A 17,546-nucleotide genomic window follows, 5' to 3' on the forward strand; every position below is an offset into this window, starting at 1 on the left:
CATCTTCGAGGAGCACATTCGCTGTTTCTTCCTCATAAGAAGAAAGCAGTGTAAATGATGCAAGACGTTTTCTTCAACACCCTTGAAAATTAGAGCGAAACATGTCTGCATGAACTACAGGATGACAGCCCAAAATACCTGACAGTATTTTATCAGTTTAAATTGTGTGTTGTATGCCACTTACTGCTTGCAAGAACCGAAGTAACGTTAGATGGAATATCCATGTAGTGATGTCGGTGCTGTACTTTTAAGAACTACTCAGAGCACATTACGTGTTAATTTACCTCAGCAATCTCATAATGCTGAGCCGATCCGTGATTCGGCTTGCTTTAGTTTGTCCTGAAGCCCGGATAAAATAGGTGCATGTTACTTTAACCCGTGAGATTACCACGCATTCGTGGGGAGACTGATAGGGGATATTATACAGTGCCATCTGTTCTGTTCAGCTAAACGATTATTAATGATAGACTGTGCGTAGTGTTTTCGAGGCATTAAATGGTCAGTTTACACACAAACAAGCCACAACAGGACTGATCGCGTTGTGCGAGCAGGTGCTGCGTCCTATGCGTGTGCGTCTGAAATGCATGCTTGCAACAATGAGAAAGAGAGCGATACTACACCAGATCGTCTTTGAAAATACATAACCATATCCCAGCGAAGAATGCTGATGTAGGGCGCCAGAATGGTGATGAAAAGCGCAGACGTATCTTTAGATAACATGCACAGATAGACTTCCGTGAATGTGATTGTCTGAATCAGAACGCAAGTTGCTCTCCTTAGAAGGAACGAGCGTCTATTGCCGCGACAGCCCAAGGAAATGATTGCTGACGAGGACTTAACCGCTACTGTATTGCGAGTTGTTACTTTGTATAAGACCCATTGATCACCCATGATAAGACGAGACCGTCAACTAACTGTCGGCGTCAACATATGCGCACCATGCTGAAGCAGTAGTATCTGCGAACTCAAACATGAGTAAGTACAACCTTTATATGCTCCGGTAAAGGATGTGATTGGATAGATGAGAAGGTAATTAGTGACGTAACGATTGAGTCTTCCCGGCAGAACTTGCGCTTAACTTCATTTCTGCCAGAGTCCTATCCTGATTCTTTTCCACCGGCTATAAGGTGAAAACCACATGTCCCAGCAGACGGAAAAATTATGCTTTAAATGCATTTTTCATACCTGTACAGTTGTTTATTTAGCAATTTCACTTTTCAAATAACAAACTAGTTTTTATTGCTTTTATAGTTTTTATACTTTTTTATAACATTTTTAAACATGCTCTTCTAAACCATCCACATTTTCCTCCCTCATATGTCGTGTTGGAAACTCGATTCGTTTTGAAGCGGTTTCTTTTGAATGCTTTATGAAACTGTAAATGTCAAAATTAAACAAAATCACAGCTCAGCATGGCATAATTTAATATTAAATTATGTCATTAATTTCTGCTGTTTGTTGGTATGTATTGCGTTGTGATGTATAATGTAGGGTGCATTAAATTAAAGCTGTAATGTATTTTTTCTAATATATTAATTACATTTAAAGGTAAATATACCTGTCCACAAATTACAAATAGCTATTTGTTTAGTAGTTTTCAATAGTTTGACTACTTTGAATACACAACTTTTGCCCTGATTTCCAGTTTGGATGAGTTGATGCTTGTTGCTGAAAGTCATATTTTGAGCGGTCAAAGTTGACAGCTTTCACAGAAAATCATGAAGTGTATGATGGGCACATAGTCAGATTTTTTTTAGCTTCAGACAACGATTCCATCCAGTTGGAGGAAATCAAACATATTTTCAGCTGATTTTACAACACATTGTTTTCATTTGTCAAGCACATAGCAATTATAAAACAATTAGTGTTGTTGTAAAGGCTCCTCTAAGAGAGGGCTTTTATTTTGACATCGGATTGCCTTTTCAGAACGTGCACTCAAGTGAGAGAGCCTGCCGTTGCCTGCTGAACCTTCTGTCTGTTACCTGATCGCTGAAAGGACATTTTTTTCCTGTTTCGTTGTTCTTTGATACAGCAGTTCCCTCAAGGTGTTAGTAATTGACCTACAAGTAAGCCTGTTTGTCTTATTTCAGTGGTTATTGAGATCGGTATTGAGTTATTTATAGCTGCGTCATTCTCTCATGTGTAAACATGCCCGCAGCCCATGTTTCTGTTAGTTTAGCTTAAAGATGTTGTTCCATATGTGATTATTTCTTCTTAATTGAGATGTATATCTACAATATTTACTGCCTTTGTTTCTATGATACCTTTTGGGACGCGATTACATTCTGATGTGCTGCGATATACATATATGGAGTGTGTATCATGTTGGATGCTAGTGTACAGCTTATGTACAGTGATCTTTTAATTTCCTTATTTGGATTGTATATCTCATGGAGATTTATATGCATATAAATATATGTATATGTATAGGTAAATACTTGTCCTGTAAAGTTATTCACTATATGTCTTGTATTTCTTGTGTTGCAGACTAATGCCTCTACTGCATGTAATATCTGTACCTCTGTGACCTATAATTCATCAATACATCACCTAAACCTGCTTTCCTGTCTCCTCATCATTTATAAAATTGTGCTCTGACCGGCACCCAGAGGGGTTCACTCATTTAATTACAAATCAGATCCTGACAGTCCAAGTCTCTATAACAAGTGGTCCTTCGAGCCGGATGAGTGTTCCTTTCGGATAGGATGGACTCTGATGAGGAGATTGTTGGAGGAGCTCGTCCGAAGCGTCTTACTCGCCCTCCAACCTATCTAGAGGAGTATGAGGTGCAGCTTCCCCGGTACAGACCTGCCTCAGAGCCTGATGTTTTCCGCACCATGGAGACGCCTGTCCCAACCTGGTCCCTGTCACTGCAGCCTCATGTTACATCTCATAGTGGTGACCGTGCCCGTACTAATCGCTCGCAGATCTTGTCTTCCAGTCGTCAGCCTTATCAGCCTGCTGTGGGTCCTCAGCCAGTCATTTCCTCGCCTCCGACGGCTGATTTAGTAGCTTCGGCTAACCTCAGCGAGCTACAGCACCTGCGCCACGAGCGTGCAGCCTTCCAAGCAGACCTGAAAGAGTTGAGAGCAGTTCATGCAGAGGTGCGAGAGTTAGTCATAGCAGCGCAGTCACTTCGAGCAGACCTTAGCCAAGCCAGAGGGCAACCTCGTTCGTCACTGCCGCCCTCTGTGTCGCGGTTGTCTAATCCTCCAGCCCATCCCTGTGTGTCCACTCCTGTCGTCGACAGTGGTCCTTTCCCCGATCTTCCTCTGCCGCCTTGGCCTGAGCCGGAAGCAGCTTTAGTGAGACAGTTCAGTGACCTCGAGTTGTCTGGTGCAGCTACTTCCGACCGCCCTGTGGTACCAGAGTCTCAGCAGTATCCCTTTGTGCTCCCTACCACTCAGTCGCGTCCTTCTTGGCCTAGCGTGCCAAACGCTGGTGAGTTCCCGCCACCTCCTACTCCTCAGGACCTTAGGGAGTTGCTCACTCCTAGTGCCATGCCCTTGCCTGTCCACAGCCAGTCAGCGCCTGCCTATCCTAGTCTCCCAGCTTGCCTTCCTCAGACAGAGCCTAGGGTGCGCCGTGTGGTTCCTTCTTCTGAGTTTGTCTATCGTGGTCCCCCTCCCACAATTCCTAAATTTACTCGTCCAGATCCTAGTGAGTTCGCTCGCCTTCGCATAGCCCTGGAAAACCTGCTCCCCCCAGATGGCACTGAGCTGTTTAAGTACCAGATCTTAGTAGATCACCTTAAGCTCGAGGAGGCTAAGATGATAGCAGACGCTAACTTGAATTCGCCTACTCCCTTCACGGACACTATGTTGGCACTTTGTGAAAAGTACGGCCAGCCACATCAGTTAGCCTTGAGGAGGATAACTAGTGTCCTTGATAGTCCTGACATTAGAAGAGGTGATATCCCCGCCTTCCAGAGATTTGCTCTTCAAGTCCAATCCCTAGTCGGTCTGTTGAGAACGTTAGGACGTGATGGTGAGTTGGAGTTGAGTTGTGGTTCCCACGTCGCACGCCTACTAAGCAAACTTCCCCCTGAGCAGAGAGCAGAGTTTCGCCGCCATATGTTTCGCCAACCTGGGTCTTCCCCTAACCTAGTCGACCTCTCTAATTGGCTGCGTTACGAGACATGGTGTCACAGTTATGATGCAGAGTTAATGTCAAAGAGCTCCCATGCTGTAAAGAGATCCGTTGCTGTTCTGCATGGAGTTGGAACATCCCCAGCCACATCCTCATCCTCATCGCCTTCACCAGTTGAGACTTCCAGGCCTCGTAAAGATTCAGTCCAGCCAGCTAAGCCTGTCAGAGGGAAACGCTATTGTCCATTCTGTGACGCATCTGAGCATTATTTGAGTCAGTGTGCTCCCTTCGCCCAGCTTACCACTGATCAAGTAAAGACATGGATCCGTAGTCATGATCGCTGTTGGCGTTGTGCCAGATCCCACCATGCTGCCCGATGCGACTTGAAGAAACCCTGCAGTCTTTGCCATGGCTTACATCTTCGCTCCCTTCATGATGTTAATGTCAGTCCTTCCTCTACAGAGGATTCCGCTACTGTGGAGAAGAGTTGCCTTACGAGTTACTCCTCGGATAGGTTCTTCTGTGATAAGCCCTCTGTTAGTGGCCGTGTAATGCTTAAGGTCGTTCCAGTGCATCTGCATTATGAAGATCGTACCTTGGATACCTTTGCCCTACTGGATGATGGATCGGAGCGAACTATCCTGCTCTCCACTGCCGCTGAGGCCCTAGGCATTCAGGGGGTTCCAGAGGATCTTCCGTTACGAACCGTCAGAGACGATGTTCAGGTCATTAGAGGTCGTTCTATATCCTTTCAGATATCTGCAGTCTCCCGACCACAGAACAGTTATCAGATCAGTCATGCTTTTACAGCTGATCGCCTTAACTTGTCGCGCCAAACCTATCCTGTGGAGCAGTTAAGGCAGAAATACCGACATTTGAGAGGCCTTCCCCTCCGTACCCTTACAGATGTCCAACCATTGCTCCTTATTGGTTCTGATCAGCCTCATCTGATAACCCCAACTGAGCCGGTTCGATGGGGCGGCCAGGGTGCACCAGTTGCTGTTCGTACCCGTTTAGGATGGACACTACAGGGTCCTGTTCCTTCTAAGGGTTGCCCTTCTATTCCTCGCCAGTGCCTGCTTACCTCTTCGTTTCACGTCCAAGATGAACTCCTTCACCATGTTCAGAGATTGTGGCAGTTAGATACCATTCCTTCCCGTGAGTGTCACGAAGTTACACGTTCCAAGGAAGACCAGGCAGCTCTTCAGCTTTTGGACCTCAAGACTGAGACCCTCGAGATAGAGGGTGTTCATCGTCTTGCCACCCCCCTTCTTCGTCGTAGAGACATGCCTGTGCTGTGTGCTCCGAGAGATTCAGTCTTGCCTACCCTCCGCAGCGTGGAACGACGGCTGCTGAAGGATCCTGAGAAAGCCGAGACCTACCGAACAGAGATGCGTAAACTTCTGGAGAATGGAGCAGTCCGTGTAGTCCCTGAACCTGTTCCTGATACCCCAGAGTGTTGGTACATTCCGCACCACCTGATTAGCCACAATGGGAAGTCCCGTCTCGTCTTCAATTGTTCCCATCAGTACAGAGGTCAGAGCCTTAACCAGTACCTATTGCCCGGACCTAACCTTGGAGCTTCGTTGTTAGGTGTCCTCCTTCGTTTCCGAGAACGTCCTGTAGCAGTGAGTGGGGATATTAAGGCGATGTTCCACCAGGTTCGCCTCCTGCCGGAAGATCGTCCTCTACTCCGCTTCCTATGGCGAGACTTGCAGATGGATGAGGCTCCCCAGACTTTTGAATGGTTAGTCCTACCCTTCGGTACCACCTCGAGTCCTTGTTGTGCTATCTATGCACTTCAGCGCCAGACCCATCAACACCCCCTGACAGATGAGGAGATCTGTTTCTCTGTGGAGAGGTGTTTCTATGTTGATAACTGCCTCCAGAGCCTACCTACTGCTGATGCCGCCCAGAGTCTGATTGATCGCTTGCGCACTATCCTTTCTGGAGCTGGATTCGAGATTCGGCAGTGGGCTTGTAATGAACCTGCCGTCTTAAGTCACCTGCCTCCCGACGCTCGAGCTACCAGTGTGGAGCTGTGGCTGACACAGGAGAAGACCGACGTCTCTGAGTCCATGTTAGGTTTGAGCTGGAATTGGCAGTCTGATACCTTGTCTTATAAGCACCGGCCTGTGATCTATGAGACCCCTACCTTGCGGAATATTTATAGGGTCCTTGCCACACAGTACGACCCATTGGGATTGCTCCTTCCTTACACCACCCGTGCGAAAGTGATCGTCAAGCACCTTTGGAACAAGCAGAGGGAATGGGACGATCCTCACTTACCTCCTGACCTTCTCCATTCCTGGAAGCAGTGGGAAGAAGAACTTCGTTGCCTTCCTAGTGTCTATCTTCCTCGCCCTTATGTCCCCCCTACAGTTGGGATTAGCGGAGTTACACACGAGGTCCATATCTTTTCAGATGCCTCTGAGCAAGCCTACGGAGCTGTAGCTTACCTCCGTACGGTTGACCCAGCCGGCCGGACCTACCTGTCCTTCCTTCTCGCTCGGTCTCGTGTAACCCCTAGACGAGTGCATTCCATCCCCAGACTGGAGCTCTGTGGGAGCCTGGTTGCAGCCCAGCTTGCAAAGTTGCTGGCCAACGAGTTGACCTTGACCATCCAGTCTACCGTACTGTGGACAGATTCGACTACAGTCCTTCAATGGTTGAAGTCAGAATCATGTCGCTACAGAGTCTTCGTTGGCAATAGGATTGCAGAGATTCAGGAGCTTACAGAGCAGTGCTTGTGGCGTTATGTTAGTTCGGCCGATAACCCTGCAGATGACCTCACGAAAGGGAGATCTCTTTCCTATGTTGCCACCCCGAACCGATGGTCCCAAGGCCCCCCTTTCCTTCTCCTTGATCCTCGAGAATGGCCAGTCATTCCTTCTTCTGAGCCTGGGGAGGATCCAGCGGAGTTACGAAAGTCAACCTTTTGTGGAGTTATTGCCTCACCTACCACCTGCAGCCACCCAGATAGATGGAATTCTCCCAACTGGTTAGACTTGCTGGATGTCACGGCCCGTGACCTTAAAGGTGACCGTGATCCGGACAGAGTCCCAAACGCTTCAGATTATACTCGAGCTGAAGCCTATGTTCTTAAGCAGGTCCAACAAGAATCCTTCCCGGAAGATTATCACCTGTTAGAGTCAGGGAAGTCAGTTAAACCTAGTAGCCGTCTAGTCGCCTTGTCCCCTGAGATGGATCCGTCTAGTGGCTTGATTAGAGTTGGTGGTCGTTTGAGGAGAGTAACCGATCTCACAGATGCTGTTCTCCATCCTGTAGTCCTGGACCCGAAGCATCCAGTTACTCGCCTGATCATTCAACATCACGACAACCAGCTGCATCATCCTGGGTCGGAGAGGTTGTTTGCTGAGATAAGGAGGAGCTATTGGATCCTGCGAGGACGCGAAGCTGTTCGCCGGTTTCAACACACCTGTCCGGAATGTTGTCGGTGGAGGTCCCAACCTTCGGTGCCTCCGATGTCTGATCTACCCTCTGCTCGGCTTTAGCTTTACAAGCCTGCCTTCCATTCATGTGGAATGGATTGTTTTGGTCCTTTCCTAATCAGGGTGGGAAGGCGTACAGAGAAGCGCTGGGGTATTCTTTTTAAGTGTCTTACCACGAGAGCCGTGCACCTAGACTTACTCCCCAGCCTGGACACTGATTCCTTCCTTATGGCCCTCAGGAGGTTCATCGCTAGGAGAGGGACCCCAGCGCAGTTATTGTCAGACAGAGGGACCAACTTTCGTGGAGGTGAGCGGGAGTTGCGAGAAGCATTTGCGGCCTTAGCTCCGGACTTGCAACGCCATCTTGCTCGCCAGAAGATCCACTTCTCCTTTAATCCTCCATCAGCCCCTCACTTTGGTGGAGTTTGGGAAAGGGAGGTTAGATCGGTCAAGTCAGCATTGTACACCGTCTTGGGTTCCCAGTCAGTTCCGGAAGAGGTCCTGATGACAAGTTTGCTGGAAGTTGAGGCTATCCTCAATTCGAAACCTTTGGGTTATGTGTCCTCCGATGTGTCCGATAGTGACCCAGTGACCCCTAGTTGCCTCCTCATGGGGCGGCCGGATGGGTCGTTGCCTCAAGTGATCTACCCAGAATCGGAGATACTAAGTCGCAGAAGATGGAGACATTCCCAGATCCTGGCAGATCGATTCTGGTGCAGATTCATCCGTGATTACCTTCCCAGCTTGCAGACCAGACAAAAATGGCAAGCCTCACCCCCTGACTTGCGCGAGCATACCTGTGTCATGATTGTTGACCCTCAGTTGCCCCGAGGTTTATGGCCTGTAGGGAAAGTGGTTCAGATACACCGGAGTCCTGATGGCCATATCAGATCAGCAGATGTGCAGATCAAGGGTCAGGTCTATACTAGACCAGTCGCCCGCCTGGTTGTACTACCACCCTTGCCTTCAGGATCCGGAAGTTCTTCACCCTCCTGAATAGAGACACCTTTCCTGTATACAAAGATGCTTCTCATCTTTGGGGGCGGCTGTTGTAAAGGCTCCTCTAAGAGAGGGCTTTTATTTTGACATCGGATTGCCTTTTCAGAACGTGCACTCAAGTGAGAGAGCCTGCCGTTGCCTGCTGAACCTTCTGTCTGTTACCTGATCGCTGAAAGGACATTTTTTTCCTGTTTCGTTGTTCTTTGATACAGCAGTTCCCTCAAGGTGTTAGTAATTGACCTACAAGTAAGCCTGTTTGTCTTATTTCAGTGGTTATTGAGATCGGTATTGAGTTATTTATAGCTGCGTCATTCTCTCATGTGTAAACATGCCCGCAGCCCATGTTTCTGTTAGTTTAGCTTAAAGATGTTGTTCCATATGTGATTATTTCTTCTTAATTGAGATGTATATCTACAATATTTACTGCCTTTGTTTCTATGATACCTTTTGGGACGCGATTACATTCTGATGTGCTGCGATATACATATATGGAGTGTGTATCATGTTGGATGCTAGTGTACAGCTTATGTACAGTGATCTTTTAATTTCCTTATTTGGATTGTATATCTCATGGAGATTTATATGCATATAAATATATGTATATGTATAGGTAAATACTTGTCCTGTAAAGTTATTCACTATATGTCTTGTATTTCTTGTGTTGCAGACTAATGCCTCTACTGCATGTAATATCTGTACCTCTGTGACCTATAATTCATCAATACATCACCTAAACCTGCTTTCCTGTCTCCTCATCATTTATAAAATTGTGCTCTGACCGGCACCCAGAGGGGTTCACTCATTTAATTACAAATCAGATCCTGACAGTCCAAGTCTCTATAACAAGTGTATAATGCAGTTTTATTTCTGTAACCTTTTAAAAAGTCAGGAATTGTATAATGCTTAGTGCTTTATAATCAGTTCATATTTTATAAGTCCTGTAGTCAATTCCAGCCTTTACCCAAGCCTCCATCAAAATGTTCTCAGCAAGCACCAAAAGCGAGTACAGTTTGACTTTGGCGAGTAAGTAAAGTGAATTTTATCCACTTTTGGGTAAGTTTTATTGTGAGAACTATAGGCCTATATCTGTCACAGTGAAGTAAAAGTCATACAAGTGCTCTACTAGAGGAACTGTCTGTAATGATGAAGTGTTGGCGTTTCTGACTGGTAGTATGGCAGTTTCGTGACTGGTACATTTTCTCAATTCATTCACCATTGGTAGGTGTAACAAAGTATGTGTGAGTGTCTTCAAATAGGCTGATGCAAAATTCATGAGAAAGCATGTCTACGTATCAACACGTGTGCCAGCGTAACGTCCCACAACAAGAGGCCTTACCCGCCTATCTCTCTCTCGCGCTCTCTGTTTCTGTTCTGAGTGCCTAACTGTAGCTGACAGGCAGCAGCTCATTAGAGAAGACGCTCATTTTGTTTCTCTGTCCGCCAGCGCCCTGGGACTCTGCTGAAGGGAGGGGCTAGGCTGGGACCGGCTGCCCCAAACAATGCTACTGTTTGTCCGCGACAGGACAACATTACATCCACAGCTCAGGATTTGGTCAGAGAAGAGGGGGAGAGTTGGGTGTGTGTGTGTGTGTGTGTGTGTGTGTGTGTGTGTGTGTGTGTGTGTGTGTGTGTGTGTGTGTGTGTGTGTGTGTGTGTGTGTGTGTGTGTGTGTGTGTGTGTGTGTGTGTGTGTGTTTGGGGGGCTGTTCTGTACTCTCCTGCACAAAGATATAATTAATGAAATGGGCAAATGGTACGAAAAATTGGCTCTTGAACATTCAGTGCTTCACTGACGTTACTATAGAAACGATAGTTTTTGTGTGTGTCCGTGTGCATGAGATGTTAGAGACGGATCAGTGACTGTTTTTTTATAAGTATTTGTCTTTACAGAGACAGACGACTCTAGTCTGTGGATGAGTTAGGGAAATCAAAACAGAAAAATTTGAGCAAAGCATCTTTAATTTTGATTTATTCGGCTGGTATGAATTCTGGGCCCAGCTGTTGTCTCGCTGTCATAATTAGTTCAGAATTTTATTGGTCATACTTTTAGCAAATGTACAACATTTATAGATATTGTATAATTTCAAACTAGTGTTGATGTTTTGCAGGGTTTAGATTGTAGGGGATAACAGAATTAGCTTATTAAAAATGACTTCTTCTACTTGTCCAGTTGGGCAAAGTGCTTCCGATTTTACTTGCCCTTTCACAAAAAAACACCAACAATCCATCTATTTTTTACCAATGTATTATATATTTATTTTCATTAATTGTTTAGTGCAACACACAAAAAAACAACAACACACAAAACCAACAAACTTTTGGACAAGCATCTGGAGCCAGAGATGCGTTGTGTTTTTAAGAGAGTTGGTGTAAAGTCTTGTATTTTGGCATGATGCCTTTGTCTTTATGTCTGTCTGTGTGTGAGAGTGATTGTTTGGCTTTCACCAGACCAAGCTCAATTTAAGATTGAATATTGATCTGAGGAGTCTGCTCTGTATTTTCTACTGCACAAGAGGCCTGATAAATGAGCATTATTCAAATGACTCTGTGTGCAATTGGATAGTCCTATAAACCAATCAGACCACAAGAGGCGTGGTCAACATGCAACTGCAACAACCTATTGTTTCTCTATCTGTCATCATGTTAAACCCGCCAATAATGCCCCAGCTGGATAAGCCTGTGATTAGTTCCCGCAAAAGTGTAACAGAAGCAGTAGAAATGAATGTACAGGTTTCCAGACTGAGTTGCCGGGCGAAATCAAATCACCTGCAGAACAGGCTGGGTTTACCCAGTCTATGAAAAAAAAGAGAGAGAGATACAGCTATAATCTTAAATTCATAAACACTTTTCCTGGAAAACGAAGAACATACGATGTAAACCTTACAGGTAACACATTTTTACAAATGCTTCCGAAACTATTACTGAAAGTCTCAATTTTGGCAATTTTGATGACGAGAAATCAGAAGTTTTGCTTCATTCAAGGTTAAATATGCTGTTTTTTTTGTGGGTTTTAGAACCACATTCATAATTGTATAACACCCTTGTTGTAATTAAGGTAAGACGTATTATGATTCCACTTTGAAGTGTCACTGAAAGCTAATTTTGGATTATAAAATAGCAGAATACAAGTACAAGTTAAATGGTCCTCTACAAAATTAACTAATTAGCAGAACAAGTGAAGAGAAATTTAACAGATTATAGCGTTCACCCCAGAATATAGGGCTATTTTAATGATACATATAGCCTATGTTAATGTCTTATTGCATATTTGACACACACACACACACACACACACACACACACACACACACCTACACACACACACACACACACACACACACACACACACTTCTTTATTACCTGAAATGCTTGGAGCTAAGAGTCTTGAGAGCTCGCTGCCCTGCGATTAACAATGATTATAGCCTCTTCACTTCCTATTGCTAGCACACTGAAGGTTTTAATTTGTACTTTAATTAATTTTAATGACAACACTGGGCTCAAAGCACACATAAAGAAATGGATTTTACTGTACAAGAAAACAAAAAAAACAAGTTTTATGTGCTCAGTGTCTCTGAGCATGTTAAATGAATCAGAAAATGTTCATTTATACTGTTGGAGTTCTTCTCGTCTGATGGATGTAGATGTGCATAAATGGGTTTTAGAGGACAGCATCAAAGGGATGTAAAGCAGGACTTTAATTAACTACTCCATGAGTCAGCCAAGCAACAACATCAACAACTAAAATAGATTTTTTTTTATAATACCTGAAAAGATACAATATCTAAGCCCTTGCCTGTTATTGTCTCAGTTGTAGTGGAGAAACTCATTTTGTGATGTGTTAGTAACAAAAGATAATCGATAGACGATCAATTAGTGGCTATGAGAGATGGACAGATGTCAAGGACAAACCCTGAGAGCCAATCGATTAATGAGGGGGAGATTCAGCTGGGTTCCATGGAGGGTGTTTGTTAGTGTTGATTTATTGCATAATGACTGCAGTCAGCCAGAATGTGTGCTAGTGGAAATATACCCAACCCTTCTTCACAATTCAGTTAGAGGATTGTTTCTGCTTGATTCATGTTTATACATTGAAAACACTGTGCTAATCTCATTACAAAGTGACGAGTTGGTTAGTGATTGGCGAAGTCTTAGTCTGAGTACTCCGAAACAAACTTTCGGTTGAGCATCTGGAGCCAGAGATGTGTTGTGTTTTTAAGTGAGTTTGTGTAAAGTTGTGTCCTTTGGCATGATGAGTACGTCTTTATGCCTGTTTGTGGTGTTTGTGTGTTTGTGTGTGTGTGTGTGTGTGTGTGTGTGTGTGTGTGTGTGTGTGTGTGTGTGTGTGTGTGTGTGTGTGTGTGTGTGTGTGTGTGTGTGTGTGTGTGTGTGTGTGTGTGTGTGTGTGTGTGTGTGTGTGTGAGTGTGACAGAGTCTGAACCCTCCTCTGTTCCCCTCTCCTCTTTTTCTCAACCCCATGAGCCAAAACAACAGGCTCCAAACAGCTTGAGCCTCTCCTTATCAGCAGAAAAAAAAGTGCCCCATTTTCACAGCTTTGAATCTGACATTTTTGGCACATTAAGTATTGGACATTAATAAATTAAATGTAATGAAGTGACATGAAAGCAGAACAAGTCAGATGGTACAATGCAAAAAAGTAGAAAGGAAGGGGAAAAAAACTTTCTTTAAGCTGCAATTAGCTAATACTTTTTTAAAGTCATCTGAGAGTGTTTTTCATGTTCATTTATTCAGGCATATAGTGAATAATTAAATGGCCAGAGATGTAAGGAAGAAATACAAGTGAAGTTTGTGCCAGTAAATTCCTGTTTGTGGACATAAACCAGAGATCATTTTAAATTCATTTTATTTGTCATTTATCTTAATTGGTCAACCAGAGGGTATTTTGCAGCATTGAAATAATCATAGGCTTATCTGGGTTGGATTAATATTTGTTTTATGTTTTGATTCAACAAACAGTGTTTATGTTGATCATTTCACTTGTAGCATTCTTTTAATATCACCTGAGAGCAAAGTAAATCATTACATTAAAAAGATAAAGTGACACTTAAAACCTCTGCTGCTCACATGGTGATCAATGAAATTAATGTATTATTTATGAATGCATATTACTATATTTCAGTTTGACAATGTTTTTTTTTTTAAATATATTTTGTAATGGTACAAAATATTTAATCTTTGAGCATAGACCTGAAAATTAAAGGAGGTTAATTTTTAAAGACGATTATTGCTGAAGTAAAAAAAAATATATATATATTTTTTATTATTATTACTATTATGAAAATCCTGTATTTAAATATATATATACAGTCCCTGACAAAAGTCTTGTCGCTTATCTATTTTCTAGAAATACCTGATATTAACCTGACTTTTACTTAATTAATTGGTGTTAGAAATAGCTCATATGAAAAGCTAAAACCCTCCCAAATGATGTTTAATACACTGAAATAAATAATTTTCATAGAAAAAATATTTATCATTTAATCAAGACAGAAAGGTCAAATTTTGGCAAGACAAAAGTTTTGTCGCCTATACAGAAATTGAACAAATTTCCTGCAAATACAAAAATATGTCAGCAAATTAAGTTGTGGTGCTGTGAGATCCAAATTTTAATATCTTGTATGACTTCCATGAGCTTGAAGGACTGCATCCATGCGGTTTGGCAAGGATTCATACAATTTATTGATGAAGTCATCAGGAATAGCTAAGAAAGCAGCCTTGCATGCCTCCCAGAGTTCATCAATATTCTTTGGTTTCGTCTTCCATGCGTCCTCTTTCATCCTACCCCACATATGCTCAATGATGTTCATGTCTGGTGACTGGGCTGGCCAATCCTGGAGCATCTTGATCTTCTTTGCCTTGAGGAACTTTGATGTGGAGATGAAATATGCGATGGAGCACCGTCCTGCTGCAGAATTTGGCCTCTTTTATGGTTGGGAATATAAGAGGTAGCTAAGATTTCTTGGTATTTTAGACTATTGATGTTGCCTTCCACCCTGCAGATCTCTCGCACACCCCCATACTGGATGTAACCCCAGACCATGATTTTTTCGCCACCAAACTTCACTGTTTTCTGGGTGAATCTCGGATCCATTCGGGCACCAGTAGGTCTCCTGCAATATTTGCTGCGACTGTGGTGTAATTCAACAGAAGATTCATCTGAAAAATCCACCTTCTGCCACTTTTCCTGCGTCCATCCTTTTAGCAGGCTGTGGGCCTTGGCAAATGCCACACGGTTTTTCAAAGGTCTTTTGTTTAGTGCTGGCTTCTGGGCACTGATTCGACTATGGAGGCCATTTCGAGACAGAATCCGACAAACTGTTCTGGTTGACACAGGGACTTGAGGTGACCAGGTCTCGTGGAGCTCTGCTGCAGTGGAAAATGGGCTGGCCTTGGATTTTCGAGCCAACAAACGGTCCTCTCGAGCAGTTGTCTTGGGGGGTCTGCCTGACCTGGGCTTGTCAAAAACGTCTCCAGTCTCTTCAAATCTTTTTTTATCCTCTGTACTTGACGCTGAGACACATTGAAGGTGTCTGCCACATCAGCAGTGGATCTGGTCTTCAGCCTCTTGATAATCAAAACTTTAGTCTCAGGGTGAATCTTAGGCATGTTTGCAGAGGTCTAGTTGCAGTTGATGTGAAGGTCTAGTCTACTGGGACCTTTATACACACTTGAGACCTAATTGATCCATTATTAGTCACAGGTGAAGCTCATATGACAAGGTGACAACACTTATGTCTTTGCAAAAATTGACTCAATGGGCTTTACCAAGCTGTGAATATTAGAATACTTTTTGAAAGTTTAGTTTTTCACTGAAACATTATCACAAAAGCTGGTGGGATTAAAATGAGCCATTTCTTGTAAAAAAAATCTTGATTAGAAATATATTTCAGCGGCGCTTTAGGTCAATTTGTACACAAGCGACAAGACTTTTGTCAGGGACTGTATATATATACACACACACACACACACACACACACACACACACTCACCTAAAGAATTATTAGGAACACCATACTAATACTGTGTTTGACCCCCTCTCGCCTTCAGAACTGTCTTAATTCTATGTGGCATTAATTCAGCAAGGTGCTGAAGGCATTCTTTAGAAATGTTGGCCCATATTGATAGGATAGCATCTTTCAGTTGATGGAGATTTGTGGGATGCCCATCCACGGCACGAAACTCCCGTTACAACACATCCCAAAGATGCACTATTGGGTTGAGATCTGGTGACTGTGGGGACCATTTTAGTACAGTGAACTCATTGTCATGTTCAAGAAACCAATTTGAAATGATTCAAGCTTTGTGACACTGTGCAGGCTGGTGGTGGTGGTGTAATGGTGTGGGGGATGCTTTCTTGGCACACTTTAGGCCCCTTAGTGCCAATTGGGCATCGTTTAAATGCCACATCCTACCTGAGCATTGTTTCTGACCATGTCCATCCCTTTATGACCACCATATACCCATCCTCTGATGGCTACTTCCAGCAGGATAATGCTGCTCAGGTAGGATGTGGCATTTAAACGATGCCCAATTGGCACTAAGGGGCCTAAAGTGTGCAAAGAAAACATCCCCCACACCATTACACCACCACCACCAGCCTGCACAGTGGTAACAAGGCATGATGGATCCATGTTCTCATTCTGTTTACACCAAATTCTGACTCTAACATCTGAATGTCTCAACAGAAATCGAGACTCATCGGACCAGGCAACATTTTTTCAGTCTTCAACTGTTCAATTTTGGTGAGCTTGTTTAAATTTTAGCCTCTTTTTCCTATTTATAGTGGAGATGAGTGGTACCCAGTGGGGTCTTCTGCTGTTGTAGCCCATCTCTCTCAAGGTTGTGTGTGTTGTGGCTTCACAAATGCTTTGCAAAAGGGGGACGAACACAATATTAGGAAGGTGATCATAATGTTTTGCCTGATTGGTGTGTGTGTGTATATATATGTATATATTTTTTGTATTTGTTTTACTATAAAAATGTGAGAAAGTTGCGAATCAAAGCTATAAATCTAAACAGGTTATTTCCAAATTTGAGGTTGATATCTTGATATAGGTTGATGTCATTTATTTGGGCGTTGTACCAAATGTTTCCACTACCAAATATTTTTTATTTTTTATTTTTTTTAAATAGCAAGTGCTAAACCCACTAAATGTTGTACCATTCCAATTAAGTAAAAAAATAAAATAAAATAAAAAACTTACCTTTTTGGACAAAAATTACCAAACCAGACCAGATGTTTAAAAGTCCCTAGTATAACAATAATAAACAGATAAATATAGTGTAAAGCATAGAAATCAGATGAATGAGTCAGAGTTGTAATCATATTGTTATTGTGCACTCAGAATTATAGTCAGAAGCCTGTTGTTAAATTAGTCAGCAATTTATAACAATCTATTTATTTTTGTGGCACATTTTAATATATATTTTATACTACTACTTCTACTTCTACTACTACTACTTCTACTACTACTACAACTACTACTACTACTACTACTACTAATAATAATAATAATAATAATAATAATAATAATAATAAATTATTTTCTACTAATAATATTTTTCTCTTCATTTAACAATTGATTTTAAAACAATATAATTCATCATTAATTAATTAATCAAAATTCTATTATCTAATTTCATTAAGCAATATTTTGTTGAAAACAAAATACAAGATCTCAATTTGTTTGCAAAGCCCAAATTAAATAATCTTGCCAAACATTAATTGTTTATGCGGCTATATAAGCCCGCAGAAGTTTCAGGGCATATGGAGTATGTCAGTCAGCTACACACCGAAGGGCGCAAGTTTAAGAGGAAGTGGGTCTAAGCCTTTGGGCCTTCGATTGAGAGGGGTAGAGGGAGAGATACTCGGGTAGAAGGAGAGCAAGAGAGCCAGAGTCAAGACGCCCTGCAGAGGGAAAGCGACTGGACCAGCGGCCCTCCTCTGGGCACAGGGATTAGGGAAGTGTGGTGATGAAAGGATGGGGCT

At 43.0% G+C, this 17,546-nt stretch overlaps 2 protein-coding genes across 2 annotated transcripts in view; both read left to right on the plus strand.

Moving 5' to 3' along the window:
• Positions 1-17,546, plus strand: part of mfsd3 (major facilitator superfamily domain containing 3) — a 106,954-nt gene that overhangs the window by 67,062 nt on the left and 22,346 nt on the right. The gene's annotated exons all lie outside the window — the stretch shown is intronic.
• On the plus strand, positions 1,879-9,280 carry LOC137071647 (uncharacterized). The gene is made up of 3 exons (XM_067439829.1): positions 1,879-2,066; positions 2,488-8,786; positions 9,208-9,280. Exon 2 carries the CDS (start codon positions 2,706-2,708, stop codon positions 7,602-7,604), a length of 4,899 nt encoding a protein of 1,632 aa, XP_067295930.1. The 5' UTR covers positions 1,879-2,066; positions 2,488-2,705; the 3' UTR covers positions 7,605-8,786; positions 9,208-9,280.

This window comes from Pseudorasbora parva, chromosome 3 (assembly GCF_024679245.1).
Source record: "Pseudorasbora parva isolate DD20220531a chromosome 3, ASM2467924v1, whole genome shotgun sequence".
Lineage (NCBI taxonomy): Eukaryota > Metazoa > Chordata > Actinopteri > Cypriniformes > Gobionidae > Pseudorasbora > Pseudorasbora parva.

Excerpts from the sequence above, each read along its gene's own strand:
- LOC137071647 (XM_067439829.1), top strand. The coding sequence starts at position 2,706 with ATGGACTCTGATGAGGAGATTGTTGGAGGAGCTCGTCCGAAGCGTCTT.